The sequence below is a fragment of the Papio anubis genome, chromosome 5 (assembly GCF_008728515.1).
Source record: "Papio anubis isolate 15944 chromosome 5, Panubis1.0, whole genome shotgun sequence".
Lineage (NCBI taxonomy): Eukaryota > Metazoa > Chordata > Mammalia > Primates > Cercopithecidae > Papio > Papio anubis.
This window is the reverse complement of record NC_044980.1, coordinates 173,405,370-173,427,553: the sequence shown is the minus strand read 5'-3', so window position 1 is coordinate 173,427,553 and position 22,184 is coordinate 173,405,370. Positions and strand designations below refer to the sequence as shown.

General features: G+C 43.1%; 1 protein-coding gene across 6 annotated transcripts; it reads left to right on the top strand.

The window, feature by feature from the left end:
* Positions 1–67: 67 nt before the first annotated feature.
* ZFP62 (ZFP62 zinc finger protein) lies at positions 68–17,202 on the top strand. 6 transcript variants are annotated; one of them, XM_009209729.4, is made up of 3 exons: positions 5,492–8,467; positions 9,905–12,256; positions 15,018–17,202. In XM_009209729.4, the coding sequence occupies exons 1-3, from the start codon at positions 8,461–8,463 to the stop codon at positions 15,044–15,046; spliced, it is 2,388 nt and encodes a 795-aa protein (XP_009207993.1). In that variant the 5' UTR covers positions 5,492–8,460; the 3' UTR covers positions 15,047–17,202. The 6 variants fall into 6 exon arrangements, with proteins under 6 accessions (XP_003900699.1, XP_009207991.1, XP_009207993.1 ...); XM_009209730.4 differs by having other exon boundaries at positions 13,329–17,195; XM_003900650.5 differs by lacking the exon at positions 5,492–8,467 and adding an exon at positions 68–180 and having other exon boundaries at positions 9,905–17,195.
* The last annotated feature ends 4,982 nt before the right edge of the window (positions 17,203–22,184 follow it).

Below are 22,184 nucleotides of genomic sequence, written 5' to 3'. Positions count from 1 at the left end.
ATAGCCGAGGCAGGCGCTCCCCTCCCTCCCGCCGGCGCGGGCGGCCGGACCATCGAGTCAGTCCTCCAGCGTCCCAGAGAGGGCGCGGAAGTGCCCCAGGGCCGGCGCGGGTTCTTCCGGCCGTGCGGTCCGCGCTTTTGTCCCGCCGGCGGCCGGGCTCCCGCGGCGCCGCCACAGCCAGTACGTGAGTCCGCGGCCGCCCGCGCTCCCGCCCCCGGCCCTTGCCTGCCACGCCCTTCCCTTTTTGGCCGGGTCTTGGCCGCCCCGCGGGTCTCGGGCGGGATCTGGGAGTAAGCGTGCCCCCTCCCTGCACAGATCTCCGTAGCGCGTTCCTGGGGAGCGGAGCGGAGGGGAGGGAGGACCTCGGGCAGGCAGAGGGGTGCAGGGCGCGCCCCTGGACAGGCTGGGCTCCTGTGGGCCACGGCTGCCACCTCTGAACGGACCAGCGTCGTGCTAGGTCTGCTCAGTGTTCCGAGAAGGGCCAGGGCCCCGCTCCGGTGTTCCGCAACTCTTCATCCCCGTGTTGGATGGGAGGGGATTCCTAAAAATTAGTGCTTCAAAATACCCACCGTTTCGTGCTCCCTCTGAAGTTAGGTTTGGTACTCTAGGACTTGAGAGTGATGGCGAGGGCAGAGACCTCTAGGGGCGATCTGATTCGACCTTCTCCCCCCCCACACACACCTTTTTGTTTTGATCCGTGAGTGAGGAGGATAAGCTCCTGCTGCAGGGTGAATGGAGACCCCGGAGGCGCGTCCTGGCCCTCACCTGGGGAAGCGCACCTGCACCCAGACGGGTGCACCGGGGGGAGGCGACCTGCCGCGGGTTCCTGCCAGCAGAAAAGGAGTTAACTAGGGAGGGAGAGGAAGGTGGAGGAGTTTCTTAGACCCGGGGGCACAGCCTGCGGGAACCCGGGGGTGGGGGACGGAAAAGATCACTGGGGAATGCCAGGGATGGGTGTGCTGCTCTTAAGACCTTTAAAGTAGTTGGCCAGCAGGAGCATTTCCTTGTGAAAGCCCAAGGCTTAAAAAATAATAATATGAAATATGTAATACATTCATTTGGCTGGGATATTAAAAATATATAAAGTTACCAGTGAAAGATTTCCTCCATTCCTCTTAGCTATCTTCCTAGGCCCTACCCTCTTAGGTAATTTGTTCCTTTGTATCTTTTCCAAATTTCTTTCTGTAAGTACTGGCGAATATCACTAGTTAGTGCCCGCTTTCATCACACAGGTGATAGAAATCCTTCTAACCCCTTGATTCTTTCACTTTATCTTACCGGTCTTTACATATCAGAACACAGAAGTTTTGTTCTGTTTTGTTTTACAGAGCTGTGGTAAGTATTGGATGGGCCGTTTGGATGTTTTCGGTGTTCTGTCCTTTTTTAGATCTATTCGGGGGCATTTGGGTTGTCTCCAATTTTTCGTTATTTCAAACATGGTATACTCAATACAGTGTATTAGGGTAAGGATTTTTAAAGAAGAACCCTAACAGCCGTTAGAAAATTCTTTTTTTACATTAACTCAACCAGATATTGGCAGATTGTTACATATGACAAGTCATTATCAAAATCACTGATGTAGAGTGTTTAAAGAACAAATAAGACTTAAGTAGTCCTTCCCTCCTGAGACTTGTCACTATATTTAGTGTTACACTAGCCTAACAGACTATGTCAGTGACTCCAAGCCAGTCCCTGCCAGGCTTAATTCAGAAAATCAGCCTCCCTTTTAGTATCTCTTCTGCTCACCTGCTCCCTAGAAATCTCTTCTCCACTACTTGGTTTGAGAATGTTCTACTTCAGATTTTTACTTTAAGGAAAAATCACTGTTCATTCTTATTTCTATATTTAAGCAATAGAAGCAACTCACGTTAACCATCTACATTCCTAATATTCATAAGACAAATGCAACAATAGTTAGAACACAAACCATATTCTCTTCTCATCTGCATATCACTTCTCTATTCCTTAGTCCCATCTTTCCTTTGCACATTTTCCCCCTCCTAGGTACTCTTTCTTCTGTGTTGATAAGCATTTTGTGGTCACTTTCTCTTGTCTTTTTTCCTTTCTTTGGTCATCTCCAAATCAAATACAGTATGCAAGAACTTAAGGTATAGAATCCACGCGTGAACCTTGAGGTGGTAAAATTGTCTTGTGGAGTATGGTTGGACTCTGCAAATTCACAGTAGTTCCAGGCTGGTTGCAATCTGCTAATAGGAAGGAATTTTCAGCCGGAGCAGGCCACAGTTCCTGTCTTACAAGTTGTCTAGGCTCTTGAAAAGTGGCTCGTGAGTCTTGGAGGCAGAGACAGCAAGAATTTAGGGCAGGTTCTTACTATTTGCATTCACTTTTCTAGGCCTTGGCGATAGAGCATGAACAAGAAAGAAGCACAGAAGTACCCAGAGGTTGTTGGTTATATAGAGCTTGGAAGGAGTGGATGGCATTCTATGTCTGACACTTTTGACTGATGTAACTAGGCTATTAGAGTCAGGCTACGTGTTGAAAACTGGTTAGAAAGGGCTTGCCCATTCCGCCTTTAGAACTTTTAAGAAATTCAAAAGTTTCTGGGTCTTTCTATGGAAGAATTGTGTTTTGGAGGTAATTCCTTACTTGTGTCATAGGGGACACATGATTTAGCCACTACATCAGTCTTGATTGGATTATAGTGACTTACTCCTGGAACTCTAGGACTCAGTCCTGTCTTGCCTCAATCCATTCTCCCACTGCAACTAGTATGAGTCATCTTTCTTTTCTTTTTTTGAGACAGAGTCTCGCTCTGTCACCTAGGCTGGAATGCAATGGCGCTATCTTGGCTCACTGCAACCTCCACCTCCCAGGTTCAGGCGATTCTTGTGCCTCACCCTCCCAAGTCAAGTACCTGGAACTACAGGTGTGCACCACCACACTTGGCTAATTTTTGTGTTTTTAGTAGAGACAAGGATTCGCCTCCTTGGCCAGGCTGGTCTTGAATTCCTAGCCTCAAGTGATCTGTCTGCCTCAGCCTCCCAAAGTGCTGAGATTACAGGCATGAGCCACTGCACCGTGCCTGATCTTTCTTTTTAAAATTTTTTTCTTCTCTTTTTTTTTTTCTTTGAGACAGACATACAGGCGCCCGCCACCATACCCAGCTAATTTTCTTTGTTTTTTGTTTGTTTGTTTTAGTAGAGACGGGGTTTGACCATGTTGGCCAGGCTGGTCTCAAACTCCTGACCTCAGGTGACCCGCCTGCCTCGGCCTCCGAAAGTGCTGGGATTATAGGCGTGAGCCACTGTGCCCGGCCTAAAGTTTTTTCTTATGAACTTCCAAATAACCATCACTTGGATTCAGCAATTATCAGGATTCTGCTATTTAACTTTTCCCTTTTTAGTTTTTCTTGATTGAAATATTTTAAAGCAAATTCCAGATACCATGCCATTTCACTCCAGACTTCAGTCTGATTTGAGAAAAAAAAAAAAAAAAAAAAACTCTGGGTGCAGTGGCTCACGCCTGTAATCCCAGCACTTTGGGAGGCTGAGGTGGGCGGATTACGAGGTCAGGAGATCGAGACCATCCTGGCTAATGCAGTGAAACCCTGTCTCTACTAAAAATACAAAAAATTAGCCAGGTGTGGTGGCGGGCGCCTGTAGACCCAGCTAATCAGGAGGCTGAGGCAGAAGAATGGTGTGAACCCAGGAGGCGGAGCTTGCAGTGAGCCACTGCACTCCAGCCTGGGCGACAGAGCAAGACTCCGCCTCAAAAAAAGAAAATAATAATAATTTTTAAAAAGGGTCTGGGTGTGGTGGCTCACGCCTGCAATCCCAGCACTTTGGGAGGCTGAGGTGGGCAGATCACAAAGTCAGGAGATCAAGACCATTCTGGCTAATGCAGTGAAACCCCATCTCTACTAAAAATACGAAAAATTAGCCAGGTGTGGTGGCGGGCGCCTGTAGTCCCAGCTACTTGGGAGGCTGAGGCAGGAGAATGGCGTGAACCTGGGAGGCAGAGCTTGCAGTGAGCCGAGATCATGCCACTGCACTCCAGCCTGGGCAACAGAGTGAGACTCTGTCATTTTTATCACATGGTTGTTTTCCTACCAGACTCTCCTACTAGTCTGCAGGCGCCTTGATGGCAGGGCCTTGTCATATCCATCTCTTTGGATAGGAATAGCCCAGGGCCCGGAAAACAAACAGGATACAGATAATAGTCTAAGTTTCTTGCGCAACAATTAGCCTCAGAAAGAACTGATATACTAGAATGCATCTTCAGTATTATTTATAAGGATAACTTAATTATCCTTATATGTTACATTCTTTGCATTGTCTTTATGTTTTAGCAGCATGTACTCTAGCGCTGTCTTGTTGCTTTTCTGCCTGTTTTTGATGGATCTTAGTATTGATTAATATAGATTTCATTTCAAGCCATGTATTTTCAGTGAAGATTCATGTTTATATTAATCCATCTTGATTTCACTCAAGAAGAGAATTGGATGAACTACATCAGGTGATGGGACATTGTGCCTCCAACCCAAACAGGGGTTTAAGCAGAGCCAGAACAGGGAGGCCCCTGGCCTGCACCTAGGTTAGAGAGGTAAGTGGCAATGTGTCTGTGATTTTAGGCAGACCAGGCCAGTCAGCAGCCAGTCTAACATGGAATCCCAGAGGACAGGAAGAAAACTAATAATCCACTTGTCGAAGAAACAAAGGAGGAAAGATCAGACTGAGAATCAGTGGGTGGAGTGGCAGTGAGGGGTGGCAGTGGGTGGAGTGGCAGTGAGGGGTGGCAGTGGGTGGAGTGGCAGTGAGGGGTGGTTGGATCTTTCATCAATCATAAAATCATCGCTCTTTCATCAAATCATCATCATCAATCATCTTTCATCAATCATCATCATCATCAATCATATCATCCGTCGATCTCAAAATAAAAGATGCTGAAATCGTCGTCACAAATAAAACTTTCTTTCGTAAAATCGCAAAATCAAATCATCTTTCATCAAAATGCACAAATAAAAATGCAAAAAATCAGTAAATCTCATCAAAACTCATCATCGTCATCAATAAAATCGTCATCTCAAAAAAATCGTCATCATAAAATCATCATCTTTCATCATAAATCGTCGGCTCATCAATCGATGCGCAAATAAAAGAGTAAAATTAAAATGTAAAGGAGTAACAATAAAGTGCTCGTGGAAATGCTGAAAAAGTAACAATCGGTAAATCGCAAGTAAAGGTAAACAAAAATCGGTAAATGTAATCGTCGTAAATAAAAATCTCTCGTCGGTAACAAAGTAAAAATCTCATAAATTAAATCTTTCAAATAAAGTAAAAATCGTCAATCTTTCATCATAATCGTCATCTCGTAAAAAACAGTGAAAGATAACAGTCGTGGAAGTAGCAGTAAAGGGAAGCGGCAATGAAAGTGAAATTAACGTGAAAGTGGATTCACAAACGGCTAATTACAAAGAGCAAATTACCGAAATGAAAGTATCAAGGGAAGAACTGCTTTAACGAAGTACAAAAACTCTTGACAGTGGTTGGAGAAAGAATTGGGCAGGGATAAGAGTGAAGGTCGAGAAACGATGGCAGTAGTCCGGAAGAGAATTTAGAAGGCTTAAACTAAGGCCTTAGCGGTAAGAAGCAGGTGGGGATAGGGGTGGGAGCTTCGGAACTACTTAGGCAATAGAATCAGCGGTCCCCGGGGCTGTTTTGGATGTGGCCACAGGAAATAGCCCACTTCTGATTTAGGCAGAGGGTGGGGGGCGAGGTGGATATGAGGGTCTGTAATTGAGAGGGATCTTGGGCAGAGATGAGGACCTGAGACGGTGTGTGGGAGTGCTGGGAGCCATGAGGGCTCCCAGGGGAGTATGGGGAGCCAGAAGAGGAAAGGCTCAAGGTGGAAGGAGGGGCCGGAAACATCCAGGGGGCAGCAGCCCGGAGGGCAAGCACCACCCTGAAGTAGCTAATGCAGTGGGGTCTGAGTGGAAGAAATGAGGCGTGAGGGGAGTGGGAGTGGGATGTGAAGACCACTTTTCCAGATGTAACAGGCAGTAGGATGACGAAGCAGTACCTGGAGGGGAAGGTGTAGAAGAGGAAACAAATTTGCTTTCTGACATTTTGAAAACTTTTTGTTTGGTAATAATTTTAAATGCACAGAAAAAATTCAAGAATTTGTAAAAAGATACCCGTTACTCAGATTTACCTGCAGTTAACATTTGACTTCATTTTGTCCTCTTGCTCTCTCTTTCATACATGCAAGTATTTTTCTAAACCATTTGTAGGTAAGTTATGTACATCGTGGCCCTTTATCCCTAAATACTTCAGTGTATTTCCCAAGGATTGGGATAGTCTCATAGATAACTACAGTACCGTTTTCAAATTGAGTCGATTTGAAGTTAATACTGCTTTTACCTAGTCTACCATCCATATCCCACCTTTGTCAGCTGATATAATTGTTTCTATCACAATTTTCCCTCCACTGCAGATCCAGTCAAGGTCAGGAATTTAATCTAGTGGTCAGATCTCTTTAGCCTTCTTTAATCTGGAACATTTCTACAGCTCTTCATCTTTTATGAAAATGATGTATTTGAAAAGTGTAGTCCCCCCTCTTCTCTCCACCCTCTGTTTTAGTAGAAAACAGTTTTCATTTTGGGTTTACCTGCTGATTCAGTTCAGCTAATGCATTCTCATTGGTGATGTGTCCTTCTCCCTACTGAAAGCATATTATGTCCATCTGCCCCACTGGAGGTGTTAAATTAGAACACCTGGCCAAGGCATTGTCTCTCCACTCTTGCATTTTTCCCCCTTGTAAATAACTTAAGCATTATAAATGTTTAAGACCATGCAGATATCCTGCTCCTTGTCAGAATTTCCTCTTAGACGTAGAATTCATTGATAATTCTCTCCTGATCCAGTCTTTACTCTGATAGTTGCAGAATGCTGCTTTTTCCAATTCTGGTATTCCTTCTACGTTTATCAACCAGCACTCACATTCTGCTGTAAGCAAGAGGCCTCCATTTCTATCCTGTTTGTACCTGTGTAGACTCATGAAAGCCTGTCTTCAGTGGTTCATAGTGTATCACTATACTTAGTTATTATGGTGCCTAAAGTTATTATGGTGCTTGAACACTGGATGTGCAAGCTGGTCTTGCAGCATGTCCCTACCCTGTTTTTGAGCCTCTCTTTACTTGCTGGTGTAACATGATGCTCTTCTTGCATGTTTCCTGCTCTCAGCCTGAAATCAGCCATTTCTTTGAGAAGCTGTGGTTCCTTTTAGTAAGTAATGGTAATAGAGACCCAGAATGAGGGTGCTAGATGTGCTCATTACCACTGGAGTGTTTTTGTTTTTTGGGCTTTCAGCAAACAGAACTAGGAAATGTATGCAGATATATGCATACAGCTATACGGACTTGAATATACATGCGTGCACATATATGTGATTTAGAAATCACCAGTACTTCGAATTCATCCCATGATTCATTTTTGCCTTCCTCTGTTCCTTATTTTTATGTCCCTTTCTTTAGGAGAGCCCTGAGCCCAACAAAATCAACACATTTACTCAAGTTCTTAATACATCTAAAGTTGTTTCAGAATTGCTGTTCATACCTCTGCAGAAAACCTGCTAACAGTTGAATTGTTTGTGCCTCTTCCCACTGCCACTGCCCCGCCTCCAGCTTTCCCCAGACTGAATGGACTTACGTAGTCAAATAGTTTCTAAGTTGCCTGGATTAGTTCTGTGTTTCCTTTTTGTTTGTTCTCTTCCTGCGATTGTGGTATTCATGTGAAATGCAAGTAGGTTGATTTGTTTTCTGTTTTAGCAGTTTTTCCCCTTTCCCATCCTTTTGACGTTTAATTTTATTCTTTGAATATGTAGAATATTATCATGTATTTTATATAGTAAAAACTATTAAAAAGGCTATATACTCAGTCTCTCTCTCCCCCATTCCTTCTGCTCCATTCTCCACACTCCTCCCTTGTAGGCAATGGACCTCATCGTTTTCTGGTTTATCATTGCTTTAAAGAGAAACACATACGTGCTTGTTTTCCTGTTTTCTTTCCTACACAAAACGTAGCATGTATATTAGTCTTTTTCACTTTGACCTTTTGACTTTAGGATATACAAATTGCTCCATATCAATTCAGAAATGCTCCTCATCCTTTTTTAGTACTCCATTGTGCATATGTGCCAGTTTATTTAACCAGTCTTCTGTGCTTGGAGATTTACATAGGTTTCCAGATTTTGCAGTTACAAATAATGCTATAATGAATTATCACTCTGTGCACGTACGCTTTTTATATTTTTTGGAGGGTTATCCTCCTTATAAATTCATAAAGAAGGATTTCTGGGTAAATGCATATATGGTTTTGTTAGATATTGGCAAATTCCCTTAAAAGGGCTGTGCCGGTTTGCATTCCCAGCAGTGTATGAGAGTACCTGTTTCCTCCACAGCCTTGTCAACAGTGTATTGTCCAGCTTTGAACATTTGCTAATATGACAGGTGAGAAGTGGTGTTTTACAGTAGTTCTTACTTGCCTTTCTCTTATTATGAATCAAGTTGAATGTTTAAGGACCATATAAAAGAATTGTCTGTTTATCTTTTTGCCTGTTTACCTGCATGATTTTTAGTTTATTTTTCTTCAATTTTTGAAAACATATCAGTCTTTTGTTGCATATGAGTCATTGTTAGAAAACTTTCTCTATACTCAAGTCGTGGAGGCATTTACCCATGTTTTCCAGCATTTGTACAGCTTTTTATATTTAGAGCTCTGTTCCACATGGAGTTTATTTGTGTGTGTGTGGTGTGAAGAATGGGATCTAATTATATCTTTTTCTTTTCCTATTTTTTTTTTTTTTTTTTGAGATGGAGTCTCCCTCTGTCACCAGGCTGGAGTGCAGTGGAACGATCTTGGCTCACTGCAACCTCTGCCTCCCGGGTTCAAGTGATTCTCCTGGCTCAGCCTCCCGAGTAGCTGGGATTACAGGTGCACGCCACCACGCCCGGCTAATTTTTGTATTTTTACTAGAGACAGGGCTTCACCATGTTGGCCAGGGTGGTCTCAATCGCTTCACCTCGTGATCCGCCCACCTCAGCTTCCCAGAGTGGTGGCATTAAAGGTGTGAGCCACCGCGCCCGGCCCTGATTTTATCTTTTTCCATGTGGCTTCATAGTTGTTACAACACCATTAAAAGGACCATCTTTTCTCTGGAAATTGCAGATATCATCTGTATTATTAATTCCTGTGTCTACCTGGGACAATGTCTGGACTTCTTGTTCTATTCCCTCTGCCTGTCTATGTACCAGGACCACACTATTTTAATTATAGAGGTTTAATGATATATTTTAATATGTAATATGCAGGTTGCCTTCTTTCTCATCTCTGCAGTAACTGTCTTCATGGTTTCATAGCCTTCTCCCTGATACCCCTCCCCAGGTACTGATTTTTTCTCTTTAGTGTTGTCTGTCCTCTGCTGATTTTGTCTCACTTTTCATAATTTAAAAAAAAGTTTCACCTAACTTTTGTCTTACTTAGGAATTTTTCTGCTTCTATTCCTCAGAGATTTCTTTTGCCCTCTCGTTTGTTTTTCCATGACTGGATGACATTGTTTAAAAACTAATTGGTGTTGCCCATGGTTCTGTGAATCATTTCACCTTGCCCAATGCTAAGCTGTTATGCAAGAATAGAAAAGCTCATTGTTCCATTGAAAATCTAGGGCTCTAGCATTTTAACATTAGTTCCACAGGGGCAGAAATTTTGTTATATTCATTGTTGTATCCCTAGTACTTAAAAAACAGTACATGGTACTTATCACACAGTGTGTTGTCAGTAAGTGTTTGTCAGTTGAGCGAGCAAACTTTGTTGTTTGTTGTTATTCCAGTTTGTTTGTTTGTTTTTAAAGAGAGTGAACTGGTGTCCTTTTCATTTTCTTGGTTTAGTGTCACATTTGAAGACGAGCACTGAGGATGAGGAACCAACTGAAGAATATGCAAATGCTGGAAATACAGAATCTAAGTGGCCAAAAGGGGAAGGTCTTCACAGGGATCCTGTGCCTGAGTCTAAGGTTGGTGACACGTGTGTTTGGGATAGCAAGGTAGAGAGTCAGCAGGAAAAGCCTGTGGAAAACAGGATGAAGGAAGACAAAAGCTGCATCAGGGAAGCAATCAGCACAGCCAAGAGTACAGCAAATATAAAGACAGAACAGGAAGGTGAGGCATCTGAGAAGAGCTTGCGTCTTAGCCCACAGCATATCACACACCAGACTATGCCTGTAGGACAGAGAGGCAGTGAGCAAGGCAAATGTGTGGAGAACGTTAATGGAACGTCCCACCCTAGTCTACAGCAGAAAACCAATGCTGTTAAGAAATTACATAAATGTGATGAATGTGGGAAATCCTTCAAATATAATTCCCGCCTCGTTCAACATAAAATTATGCACACTGGGGAGAAGCGCTATGAATGTGACGACTGTGGAGGGACCTTCCGAAGCAGCTCCAGCCTTCGGGTCCACAAGCGGATCCACACTGGGGAGAAGCCGTACGCGTGTGAGGAATGTGGGAAAGCCTACATGTCCTACTCCAGCCTCATAAACCACAAAAGCACCCATTCTGGGGAGAAGAACTGCAAATGCGATGAATGTGGAAAATCCTTCAATTATAGCTCTGTTCTGGACCAGCATAAAAGGATCCACACTGGGGAGAAGCCCTATGAGTGCGGTGAGTGTGGAAAGGCCTTCAGGAACAGCTCTGGGCTCCGAGTCCACAAAAGGATCCACACGGGGGAGAAGCCCTATGAATGCGACATCTGTGGGAAAACCTTCAGTAACAGCTCTGGCCTTCGGGTCCACAAAAGGATCCACACGGGCGAGAAACCTTATGAATGTGATGAGTGTGGGAAGGCCTTCATTACTTGTAGAACACTTCTCAACCATAAAAGCATCCACTTTGGAGATAAACCCTATAAATGTGATGAGTGTGAGAAATCTTTTAATTATAGCTCTCTTCTCATTCAGCATAAAGTCATCCACACTGGAGAGAAACCTTATGAATGTGATGAATGTGGGAAGGCTTTCAGGAACAGCTCAGGCCTCATAGTGCATAAAAGGATCCACACGGGAGAGAAACCTTACAAGTGTGATGTCTGTGGCAAAGCATTCAGCTATAGCTCAGGCCTCGCAGTCCATAAAAGCATTCACCCTGGAAAGAAAGCCCATGAGTGTAAGGAGTGTGGGAAGTCCTTCAGTTATAACTCACTTCTTCTTCAGCACAGAACTATTCACACCGGAGAGAGACCTTATGTATGTGATGTGTGTGGGAAAACGTTCAGAAACAATGCAGGCCTCAAAGTCCACAGGAGGCTGCATACTGGGGAGAAACCCTATAAGTGTGATGTGTGTGGGAAAGCCTATATCTCACGCTCTAGCCTTAAAAATCACAAAGGAATCCACCTTGGGGAGAAGCCCTATAAATGTAGCTATTGTGAGAAATCCTTCAACTACAGCTCTGCCCTTGAGCAGCATAAAAGGATTCATACCAGGGAAAAACCCTTTGGGTGTGATGAGTGTGGAAAAGCTTTCAGAAATAATTCCGGCCTTAAAGTACATAAACGAATCCACACTGGGGAACGACCTTACAAATGTGAAGAATGTGGGAAAGCGTACATCTCCCTCTCGAGCCTTATAAATCATAAAAGCGTCCACCCCGGGGAGAAGCCCTTTAAGTGTGATGAGTGTGAGAAGGCCTTCATCACATACCGAACCCTTATAAACCACAAAAAAGTTCATCTTGGGGAGAAGCCCTACAAATGTGATGTGTGTGAGAAATCTTTTAATTACACATCACTCCTTTCTCAGCACAAAAGGGTCCACACTAGAGAGAAACCCTATGAATGTGACAGGTGCGAGAAGGTCTTCAGAAACAACTCAAGCCTTAAAGTTCATAAGAGAATCCATACTGGGGAGAAGCCCTATGAATGTGACGTGTGTGGAAAAGCCTACATCTCACACTCAAGCCTTATTAACCATAAAAGTACCCACCCCGGCAAGACACCGCATCCATGCGATGAGTGTGGAAAAGCTTTTTTCTCAAGCAGAACTCTTATAAGCCATAAAAGAGTCCATCTTGGAGAGAAACCCTTCAAGTGTGTCGAGTGTGGGAAATCTTTCAGTTACAGCTCTCTCCTTTCTCAGCACAAGAGGGTCCACACAGGGGAGAAACCCTATGTGTGTGATAGGTGTGGGAAGGCCTTCAGGAACAGCTCAGGCCTCACAGTGCATAAAAGGATCCACACAGGTGAGAAACCCTATGAATGTGATGAGTGTGGGAAGGCATACATCTCACACTCAAGTCTTATCAACCATAAAAGTGTCCACCAGGGGAAGCAGCCCTATAATTGTGAGTGTGGGAAATCCTTCAATTATAGATCAGTCCTTGACCAGCACAAAAGGATCCACACTGGAAGGAAGCCATACCGATGTAATGAGTGTGGTAAGGCTTTCAATATCCGATCAAATCTCACCAAGCATAAAAGAACCCATACTGGAGAGGAATCTTTAAGTGTGATATATGTGGGAAGTTATAGTGGCACATCCCAGAAGAGAACCTATGAGGGAGGGAGTGCCCTGGATGGGAGCAGGATGAGGCTGCCTCTGTAGCAGGCAGAGCTCACCAAGTCTCTGAACTCAAATGGAAGAAATACCTTATGAATGTGAGAATGTATGGGGTCATGGCTTGTAATTTACACAGTGTAAATGAAACCATCCTAGAGGATTGGGAGGAATCCTTTCTATGTGATTTTCAATCATAGCGAGCAAGAAAGGCTCCAGTATCAAAGTAGTTCAGCGCTTATGGGATATAAAATAGTCCATACTTGAGATAAAAACCTACCCAAGTGATGGAATGTGAAGCAGTGTCTTCAAAATTAGTAGACATTTCTGGACATAAAACACAGATGAGGAAGGGACTTCAATTAGAAGTTACATAATCACCATCAGAATGTTCATGTTTGGTAAATTCTGTTACTAGAAATGTAGGAAATTCAGGTATAGCTTTGAATCCCAATTACACATTGGTCAGTGGGAAAACTGAGAAAGGCCTCCAACAGGCAAATTCAGGGAGAGGTAGGTTTCAGGGAATATAAATTTACTTAATATTAGTGGTCTTTAAGTATAAACTTGATGTAATTGGTTTGGGAGGGGCAGTGATGATGACTTCTGAAACAAAATTTGGATTTCCTTTTAGGAAAAGTAGAAAGCATAGACTTACAAGTCTAACAGGAGATAGGAGAGAGTCACTCATAAAAAAATGCAAATTGATGAACGTACTATTGTGATACATTAGTTGAATGGATGAAACTTTTTTAAAGTTTCAGATGAACTCCCATAATGATGAATTTGTGATGAGGGATAACCTGGAAGTGGTATTCACACATTATGCTACAATAAAAGGTTCTACCGTGGAGAGGATTTTGACACATTCAGTAACTAATGGAACACACCGTCAACATGAATTTGCACCTTACATGACAGAATTGATTCAGGGATTCCTATGAATAGAAATGCTGAGAAGGAACGCATCTTAGTGCAGAAGCTAAAAAGCTAAGTACCAGTCATCTAGAGAGAAGGAAATTAATGTTTCTTAATCCTGTTAAATGTTTGATTGTTTGGAATATGTTATTGTAAAGATGTCATGCAGTATATGTGTATATTGTCTGTTGTAAAATGTTAACGAATACTTTGTTCAGGGCTCACTTTCTCTTTGTCATGAAAGCCAGCTCCTTGTGGCGAGGTAAAGTGGAATTCCAATAAAGAAATTCCTTAAATCAAAACGGGCTGTGAGTTTAGATGCAGGATACCCAAGAGCCATTTATGTGTCAGATCTTTGTGGGGTAAGTTATATACCAGATCCAAACCAGAGAGGGCAGTGGACTCATCCCACAGGGCTAGCAGCTCGGCTGGTTTCACCAGAAGTTAGAAGGTGCCTCCCTAAGAGGAGCACAGGATAGATTTTGAGGAGACCACAGTGGCGCCATGTGATCCTCATACTGGGCTAGATCCTAACCCATGGGAGCAGGTAAGTTGTGTGAGTGGTCAGTTACCACACACAGCTCTGACAGGACCGTGTAGAATTGAACATAAAATACTGCTGTGTATGAAGCTGTTAACTAGGTAACTCAAGGGTAAAAATAGACTCTTCTGAGAATTGAGTAACCTGTCTGAGAATACTGTGAGTGGGCCAATCAGTAAAGGCTGAATTCTAAGTCTGGTCTCTGGTTTCAAAACCCACTGTCTTTACAAGAGAACAATCTCAGCCATGTAGTTTCCCATCTCCCTCTAGGACCCCTACCTCTCTAGCCAGATAATTTCCATGCTCTTTTCTAGGAGTATAATTCTTTCACTTTGTATCCAGACCTCTACCAGTAAGTTTTGATGGCTGCAGTGGGGAAGGGCGTAGTTGAGGGAGGAAAGGGAGATGGAGCATTTCTGCCATTGCTCCACTTTGGACTGTTCTGGTCATACTTGCTCTCTATCCTTCTTTGCACATGACACTGGGAAGCCTGACCCTATACACAGACTTGGACTGGTTTATTCAGCAAATACTTGAGGATTTACTAGGCACCGTCCCTGTCCCACGTACTGGGTGGGAGAGGATGGCAGCAGGAGTAGATGCTGGCAGGTAAGGATGAATAAAAGGAGAAAGGCTGTGAGCGGAACCACCCTAATGGATGTCTGAATTAAGATTGCACGTGATCAGAGGACGGTGACTAGGACCAACCAAGAGGGAGGAAGTGGTGACATCTAGGCAGGATGTTGAATTGGGTTTTCTGAGAGAGGAGTAGGAACTGGGATGACCTGAGTAAAGGCAGCTATGGAAGTGCCCAGGCATCCTCCTGCAGGGCTGGTCTCTGTCAGGGCTGGTGTCTGGGCAAGAAGGAGGGTGCCGTGGAGTACTTGTTCCCAGTAGTCGTGGGGACATGGATTGGGCTTCCTTTTGCTGAAGATGAGACCAGTGCTGGCTGTTTTTAACCTGAGGTTTCCATGTGCTCCTCACACAGGAGAGCTCCCGTACTTGAGCTCCAGCTGAACCTAATGCACTGTCTACTTTTGGGGAAGATGCAGGCTAAATAACAAAGGAGAGGATGGCCACAGCTCAGGTGGGGATTCTGAGTGCCTCAGCTCCCCAAGCACCAGACAAGCTCCTACTGCGGCCCCCATCTAGTCACATGCTCCGGAAATGGGCCCAGGTCCTCAAGTGTACCTACAGCCAGACACAAGCCATGCAGGCTGCTCCCAGACATGAAGCGTCTGCGTTGTAGCACAGACCTAATGAACTGGTGCAGCTGTGCCTGCTCAGATCAGGGACGGAACGTGGTTTAGGGACCACCCCCAATTCCTTCCAGAGAATGATATGCAAGTGGGAAAAATAAAGGGGGAGGGAAAAGTGGGGAGGAGAAAGAGAAAGGAAAAGCCTGAAAAGAAACAGTGAGTATGGAATAGCCTTCCATAGGAGTGCACATCTTTCTTAGCAAATTTGTCTGAAGGTGAAAGCCTGGAAAATAATTTCATGTTTCATGTATGGAGACACTGGGTGTGAAACAGTACTGAACACCAGTTCTGCAATGCAGGGGAATTTTCCTTCAGGGAATTCAAAAACAAGAGGATCACCACTAGGACAACACCTGAAGATGTGTTAGCTGAAGACAGACATTGGGGACCTGACGTCTGTCTGCATCAAGACCTTGAGGAATTGGCCACAGCTGTACCCAGGGAGTCCCTGGGCTGGGAAGACCCTTCATTCCTCTTCTCCAGCTTCAGCTAAGGGGCTTGACCTAGAGACATGGAGAAGGAAGCAGAATATAGTACTTCAATTTTCTTCCTACTGAGGAGCCGTTCTCATTTAGACCTGGCAGTTTTTCTGAGGCTATGGATAGTGTCATTGTGCTAAGGAAACTGCAGGAAACCTGTGTAGAGGCAGTGAAGTATAGTAACTGAGGACATGGTCTCTCTACCAGTAAACCTGAGTTCAAATAAGGACTCTCACTTTTTTCCAGATGAATTTAGGCAAGAAACTAAACTACAATGTCCTCACCTGTCTTTTTTTTTTTTTTTAAGTCTTGCTCTGTCGCCCAGGCTGGAGTGCAGCAGCATGATCTCAATTCACTGCAACCTCCACCTCCTGAGCTCAAGCAATTCTCATGCCTCAGCCTCCAGAGTAGCTGGGATTATAGGCATGCACCACCATGCCAGGCTAACTTTGGTATTTTTGGTAGAGACAGGGTTTCATCATTGTTAGCTGGGCTGGTCTCGAACCTGCCCTCAAGTAATCTGTCCAGCCTCAGACTCCCAAGGTGCTGAGATTACAGGCCTGAGCCACCACAGGCTACCATGCCAGGCCCTCACCTGTCTTTTGTAAAGATGATAATAGTAGCAACCTCATAGATTGTAATGAGGGTTGGAAGCATTAATAGTGTTCAGGTCCTTAGAAGGCTGCCTAGAATGAGAAGTATTTGCATAAGAATGTATGGAGTAAGTCTGATGAGTAAGTGTAGTGGCCCTGTCCAGGGACTCAGCATCTAGATGCTTGGGTAATGGAGGACAACTCTTGCCTGGAAGTCAAGGAAATCCCTCAAGGACCACCCCCTACTCAGACACAACTTCAGAAGAAACATGAGAAAAGTGATGTTTTGGATGTTCCTGAGACGTATCTTGCTTCTAAGTAAGCAATCCATTGTCTCTAAACAAACATGTTTTGTCTTTGTCGGGCTGCAAAAGGGCTCAGCAGAGGAGCCTCCGGCTGAGGCCAGTAACCACACGTGTTGGGGGTCGAGGGCTGCCTCATGCTTGCTTCTCTGGCCTGGGCAGCTTGCTCACTCATGTGGCATATTTTGTTTCCCCTGTGTTTTCCCAGCAATACTCAGATGTGCTGGAGATTACTGTAGGAAGGGTTGGTGAGAGCCAGACTTCCACTGTCTTAACCATGGCTATTTCTGGTTAGTGTCGCTTAAGATCTCAGAGAATAAATAGTGGTCCTGAGGTGGGCAGGGCAAAGCCCCAGAGAGGAGCAGGCGAAGTTCCTCTGGTCTTGGGTGCAAACCATAGGGCCATATTCCATTCAATGCAATAATACGAATTTATTTCCTGTTCTATCATTTTCTCATCTGTAAAATGAGGGAAAAGTCCTGTTTACAAGATTATTTTAAGGCTTAATAAAAATGCTCTGTATTTTATAAAAATTTTGTACAAATGTTAAATTGACTATCTTTTTAAAAGTTGAAAGAGATAAGAATGAGGGCAGACGTTGATGAAACAGCAAACAACACAATAAAGAAGACCAACAAAGTCAAGGTTGGGACTTTGAAAAGACTGAAAATTGGTAAACCTCTGATGTGATTGAAAAAGAAAAGCACAAATAAAGTCAGGAATGAAAATTGGGAAATCACAACAGATTCCATGGGTTATTTAGAAGAGTATTTTTTAACTTCCAAACATGGGAATTTCCTAGTTATATTTTTGTTATTGTGGTTACAAAACATGCTCCATCTGACTGCTCTCCTTTGAAATGTGTTGAGATTTGCTTTATGGCCCAGCACATGTTTAACCTTAGTGAAGGTTTGTGGGCACTTGAAAAGAGTGCATGTTCTGCAGATGCTGCATGCAGTCGTCTACATAAAGCCATTACATTGTTTGTAATACGTTGTTCAGATCTTCTCTGCTCTTAAGAAGTTTTATTTGCTTGTTCTATTAATGAGACAATTGTTGAGTTATCCCTACTTAGATATAGTTCTGTGAATTTTGCTTTATATATTTGAGGCCACACAAATATAAAATTGTTACATGAATTGAAATTTTATGAAGTAAACCTTGTATCTCTAGTAATGCCTTTTACAAAAAGTCTCCTTTTTTTCTGGTATTAATAACATCAGCTTCCTTTTTGGTTACTGTTATGTGGCATTTCTCTTTCCTTCCTTTTACTTTCAACCTTTCAGTATTTTTATGTTTTAGATGTACCTCTTGGAAATAGCATATAGTTGTTGTTTTAATCCAGTCTGATAACTTATTTTAACAGGATCATTTAGCACTTTAATATATAGTTACTGAAGGATTTAGGTTTAAATCTTACTCACTGCTTTCCATTTACTCCACATGACCTAAATTGTGTTATCTCTTCTATTGCCTTCATTTGGATTAGATTAGAATGATTCTATTCATACTCTATATTTCCATCTTTTGGTTTGGAAGTTACTTACTTTTTCTCTTAGTGGCCTAGGAATTAAAAGGTGGATTCTTATCAAAACCCAATGTTAATTGATACTTTTATCTTCATCCTAGACAATGCAAGGTTCTTAGAATACTTCAACTTAATTTACCTTCCATCCTATATGCTGTTGTTTTGGTTAATTTTAATTATAGATAGATAAATAGATAGATATTAAAATGTTATGATTGTTTTCTATACCAAATGTTTATTTTAGATTTATCTACATTTTTACTATTTTAATTACTTTCATTTTCTTTCTTTTTTTTTTTTTTTCTTTGGATAGAGAGTCTTGCTTTGTCACTCAGGCTAGAGTGCAGTGGCAAAATCTCGGACATTGCTCACTGCAGTGTTCACCTCCCAGATTCAAGCAATTCTCCTGCCTCAACCTCCCCAGTAGTTGGCACTGTAGGCACACACCACCACACCCGGCGAATTGTTATATTTTTAGTAGAGACGGGATTTCACTGTGTTGGCCAGGCTGGTCTCGAACTCCTTACCTCAGGTGATCCACCCGCCTTGGCCTCCCAAAGTGCTGGAATTACAGGCATGAGCCACCTTGCCCAACTTTTTCATTTCCTTTCATTCTTCTCCACCTCTGCAATTTTTTATTTGGGGACATTTTCCTTCTCTCTAAAAAAAACTTTGTTTTTTTTAGAGGTAAAACTTCACAATTTTTATTTGCCTAAAAATAGCTTCATTCTTAAAAGAGATTTTTTGTAGGAATGGAATTCTAGGTTAGACCTCATGTTCTTTTGTTGCATTGGATGCTTAAGCCATTGAACTGTGATTTCCACTCTGGCTGTTCATTTGCCAGTTTAATGTATTCTTTTTAAAATAGCTTCTTTTAAGATTTTTTTAATCTTCAGTTTATTCCAGTTTCACTGTGTTTTATTTTGGTGTGGATTTTTTAAAAGTAATCTTTTTTTTTTTTTTTTTTTTTTTGGTATTCTCTGGGCTTTTAAATTTGTGTATTTGTCTTTCATGAGTGTTGATAAATTCTCAGCCATTGTGTGCTCAAATATTAGCTCTGTACCATTCTTTCTTTCATTTTTTTCTAGGACTCCAAATAAAGCCTTCTCACTGTGTCTCCTGTGCCTCTTAAGTGCTCATTTCCATCCTTTTGTCCCCTACTCCTTTACCCAGGCTTCATTCTGGATCTAATTTACCTTCCAGTTCACTAAGTTTCTCTTTAGCTGTGTAATCTGGCTTGACTATACCCACTGAGTGCTCAATTTAAGTTTTTCTCTTTCTCAGTTATAGACTTTTCATTTGCTTCCTTTTTTCTGGAGATGGAGTATTGCTGTGTCACCCAGGTTGGAGTACAGTGGTGAAATCTTGGCTCACAGCAACCTCTGCCTCCTGGGTTAAAGCAATTATCATGCCTCCCATGTAGCTGGGATTACAGGTGTGCACCACCACGCCTGGCTAATTTTTGTATTTTTAGTAGAGAGGGGTTGTGCCATGTTGGCCAGGCTGGTCTCAAGCACCTGACCTCAAGTGATCTGCTTACCCCAGCTTCCCAAAGCGCTAGATTACAGACATGAGCCACGGCACTGGACCTTCTTCGTTTTTCATAGTATGCCAGATTCTCAAATGTAACTTTATTTTCCTTGAACATAGTAACATTGTTAGTTTAAAAGCTGTGTCTGATAGCATCTGTGGCAGTGCTTTCTCTGATGTTGACCCTGAGTGTGTCACCTATTCTCTGCATTAGATTTCTTCCATCTGAATACTTGAGTGGTTTCGGATTTTCAGGTTAGAATCTGACTGATACACTGCTGTCTGCATGCTCTTAACCTGGGCCTTAGAATTTTCTACAGAATCCTTTCACAGCCCACAGCCCCTCTTTGTATTTTGTTAACTTTCAATAAAAGGGAACTTGGTTCAAGAACTATAGAAGTTGTTGTCTAAACCGAAGATTCTAAAGTGAATCCAAACTGGGAAAGAAGAAAATCCTCCCCTCAAGTTCCTGGCCTTAGTAAAGAGTGAGTGTGTGTGTGTGTGTGTGTGTGTGTGTGTCACACTGCCATGCTTTCCATTTTGTTTCAGTTGGTCTCATCTGGCAAGTTCATTTCCTTCCACAAAACAATATCTGGGATACAAGACAAGAGGTTAGCTATTTGCTAATAGTTAACACATTTTGGGGTCATTTCAATTCAGTATTTTTGATTTTTCATTCAGAAGTCATTTGAATAACTAAGAAGTTATTTATTAGACCCTGTCCTCAGAATATACCATTGAAACAAAAACCAAAAAACCCTCAGTGAGCACAAATCATGGAGTTCCAGGTTCCAGCTTCTTTTTCAGGATGCTTTTTTCCTCTAAAAGCAAAGATTGACTCGAGCATGTAACAACAGAAATACTGTGATAGCAATACTATACTAACATTTTTATTTATTCCTGTGATCTTAACACCTTCCTCCCCCACCCCAACACACACACACAAATTGTTTTAGCTACTTTTTTTTTTTTTTTTTTTGAGGCGGATTCTTGCTCTGTCGCCCAGGCTGGAGTGCAGTGGCGCGATCTTGGCTCACTGCAACCTCCGCCTCCTGGGTTCAAGCGATTCTCCTGCCTCAGCCTCCTGAGTAGCTGGGATTACAGGAGCCCGCCACCGCACCCGGCTAATTTTTGTATTTTTAGTAGAGATGGGGTTTCACCGTGTTGGCCAGGCTGTTATAGAACTCCTGACCTTATGATCCACCCACCTGGGCCTCCCAAAGTGCTGAGATTACAGGCATGAGCCACCGTGCCCGGCCGTTTTAGCTACTTCTATGGGAAGAGTTACATTTCCCAATTCCATTCTCATATCTACCCACACCTAGAATCCTGCAAGTTATCTAGTTTATCTTGTCTGGAAACCGGCGATTGACATCCAGTGGGGCTTTGAGGGGCATCTTCAAAGCCTTCCCCATCCCCAGCTCCTCAACTCCCTCTGAAGCTGACTGCCCCTTTTCATAGCCAGTGCATTTAGGAGAAGCCAGGGATCTGCCCCTGAACACACTAGGTGTTGGCTAAGACCACTGTCCACTGTGTCTAAGCAGTCAGGCACACGGGACAGTGGACAAACACCATGGCTAGAACACTTCACAGAACATGCCCTTGATGACCCAGTGACCTTGTGGCACTTACTGTGGAGGCCTCCACCTGGGGACCCTCGGCTCACCTCTCTTGCCTTTCTGACATTCTTTAGGCAGTCCCACAGCTGTAGTATTTTAGGTGGGCTGGGGCTGGTGCAAAGGGACCACAAGCATATACCCATTGTAAGGTTAGTTCTTCATTAATTAACCAGGGATTCAAAATCTTATCAGAAGGAAAATGGTGGATGGGGCAGAGAAAAAACAAATTCACTGTGAAGCTGTCCTTGGTGCTGGGAGTTCTTAAGGGGGGTAGGAGCCAACCAGGTCTGGAACATTTATTTCTTGTCAGTGCACAACCATTTTACTTTTTATTTTTTGTAACTTTTATTTTAGGTTCAGGAGTACATGTGCAGGTTTGTTATATAGGTAAACTGTGCATCACAGGGGTTTGGTGTTGACTGTTTCATCACCCAGGTAATAAGCATAGTACCCAATAGATATTTTTTCTGATTCTCTTCCTTCTCCTGCCCTCCACCCTCAAGCAGGCCCCAGTGTCTGTTGTTCCCCTCTTTGTGTCCATGTGTTCTCATTGTTTAGCTCCCACTTGTAAGTGAGAACATGCGGTATTTGGTTTTCTGTTGCTGCATTAGTTCTGTTAGGATAATGGCCTCCAGCTCCACTCATGTTTCTGCAAAGGATGTGATATCCTTTTTTTATGGCTGCATAGTATTCCATGAACACAACCATTTTAAACTAAGGGATTAGGTGACTGTTATGAAAGAAACTAAGTAATTTGTGCCTTCACACTTTAAGGAATTCATACAAACAGGCTGTCATGGTTCCTGAACCAGCCTCAGTATCACCAGGGCAGCATGTGAGAGGAA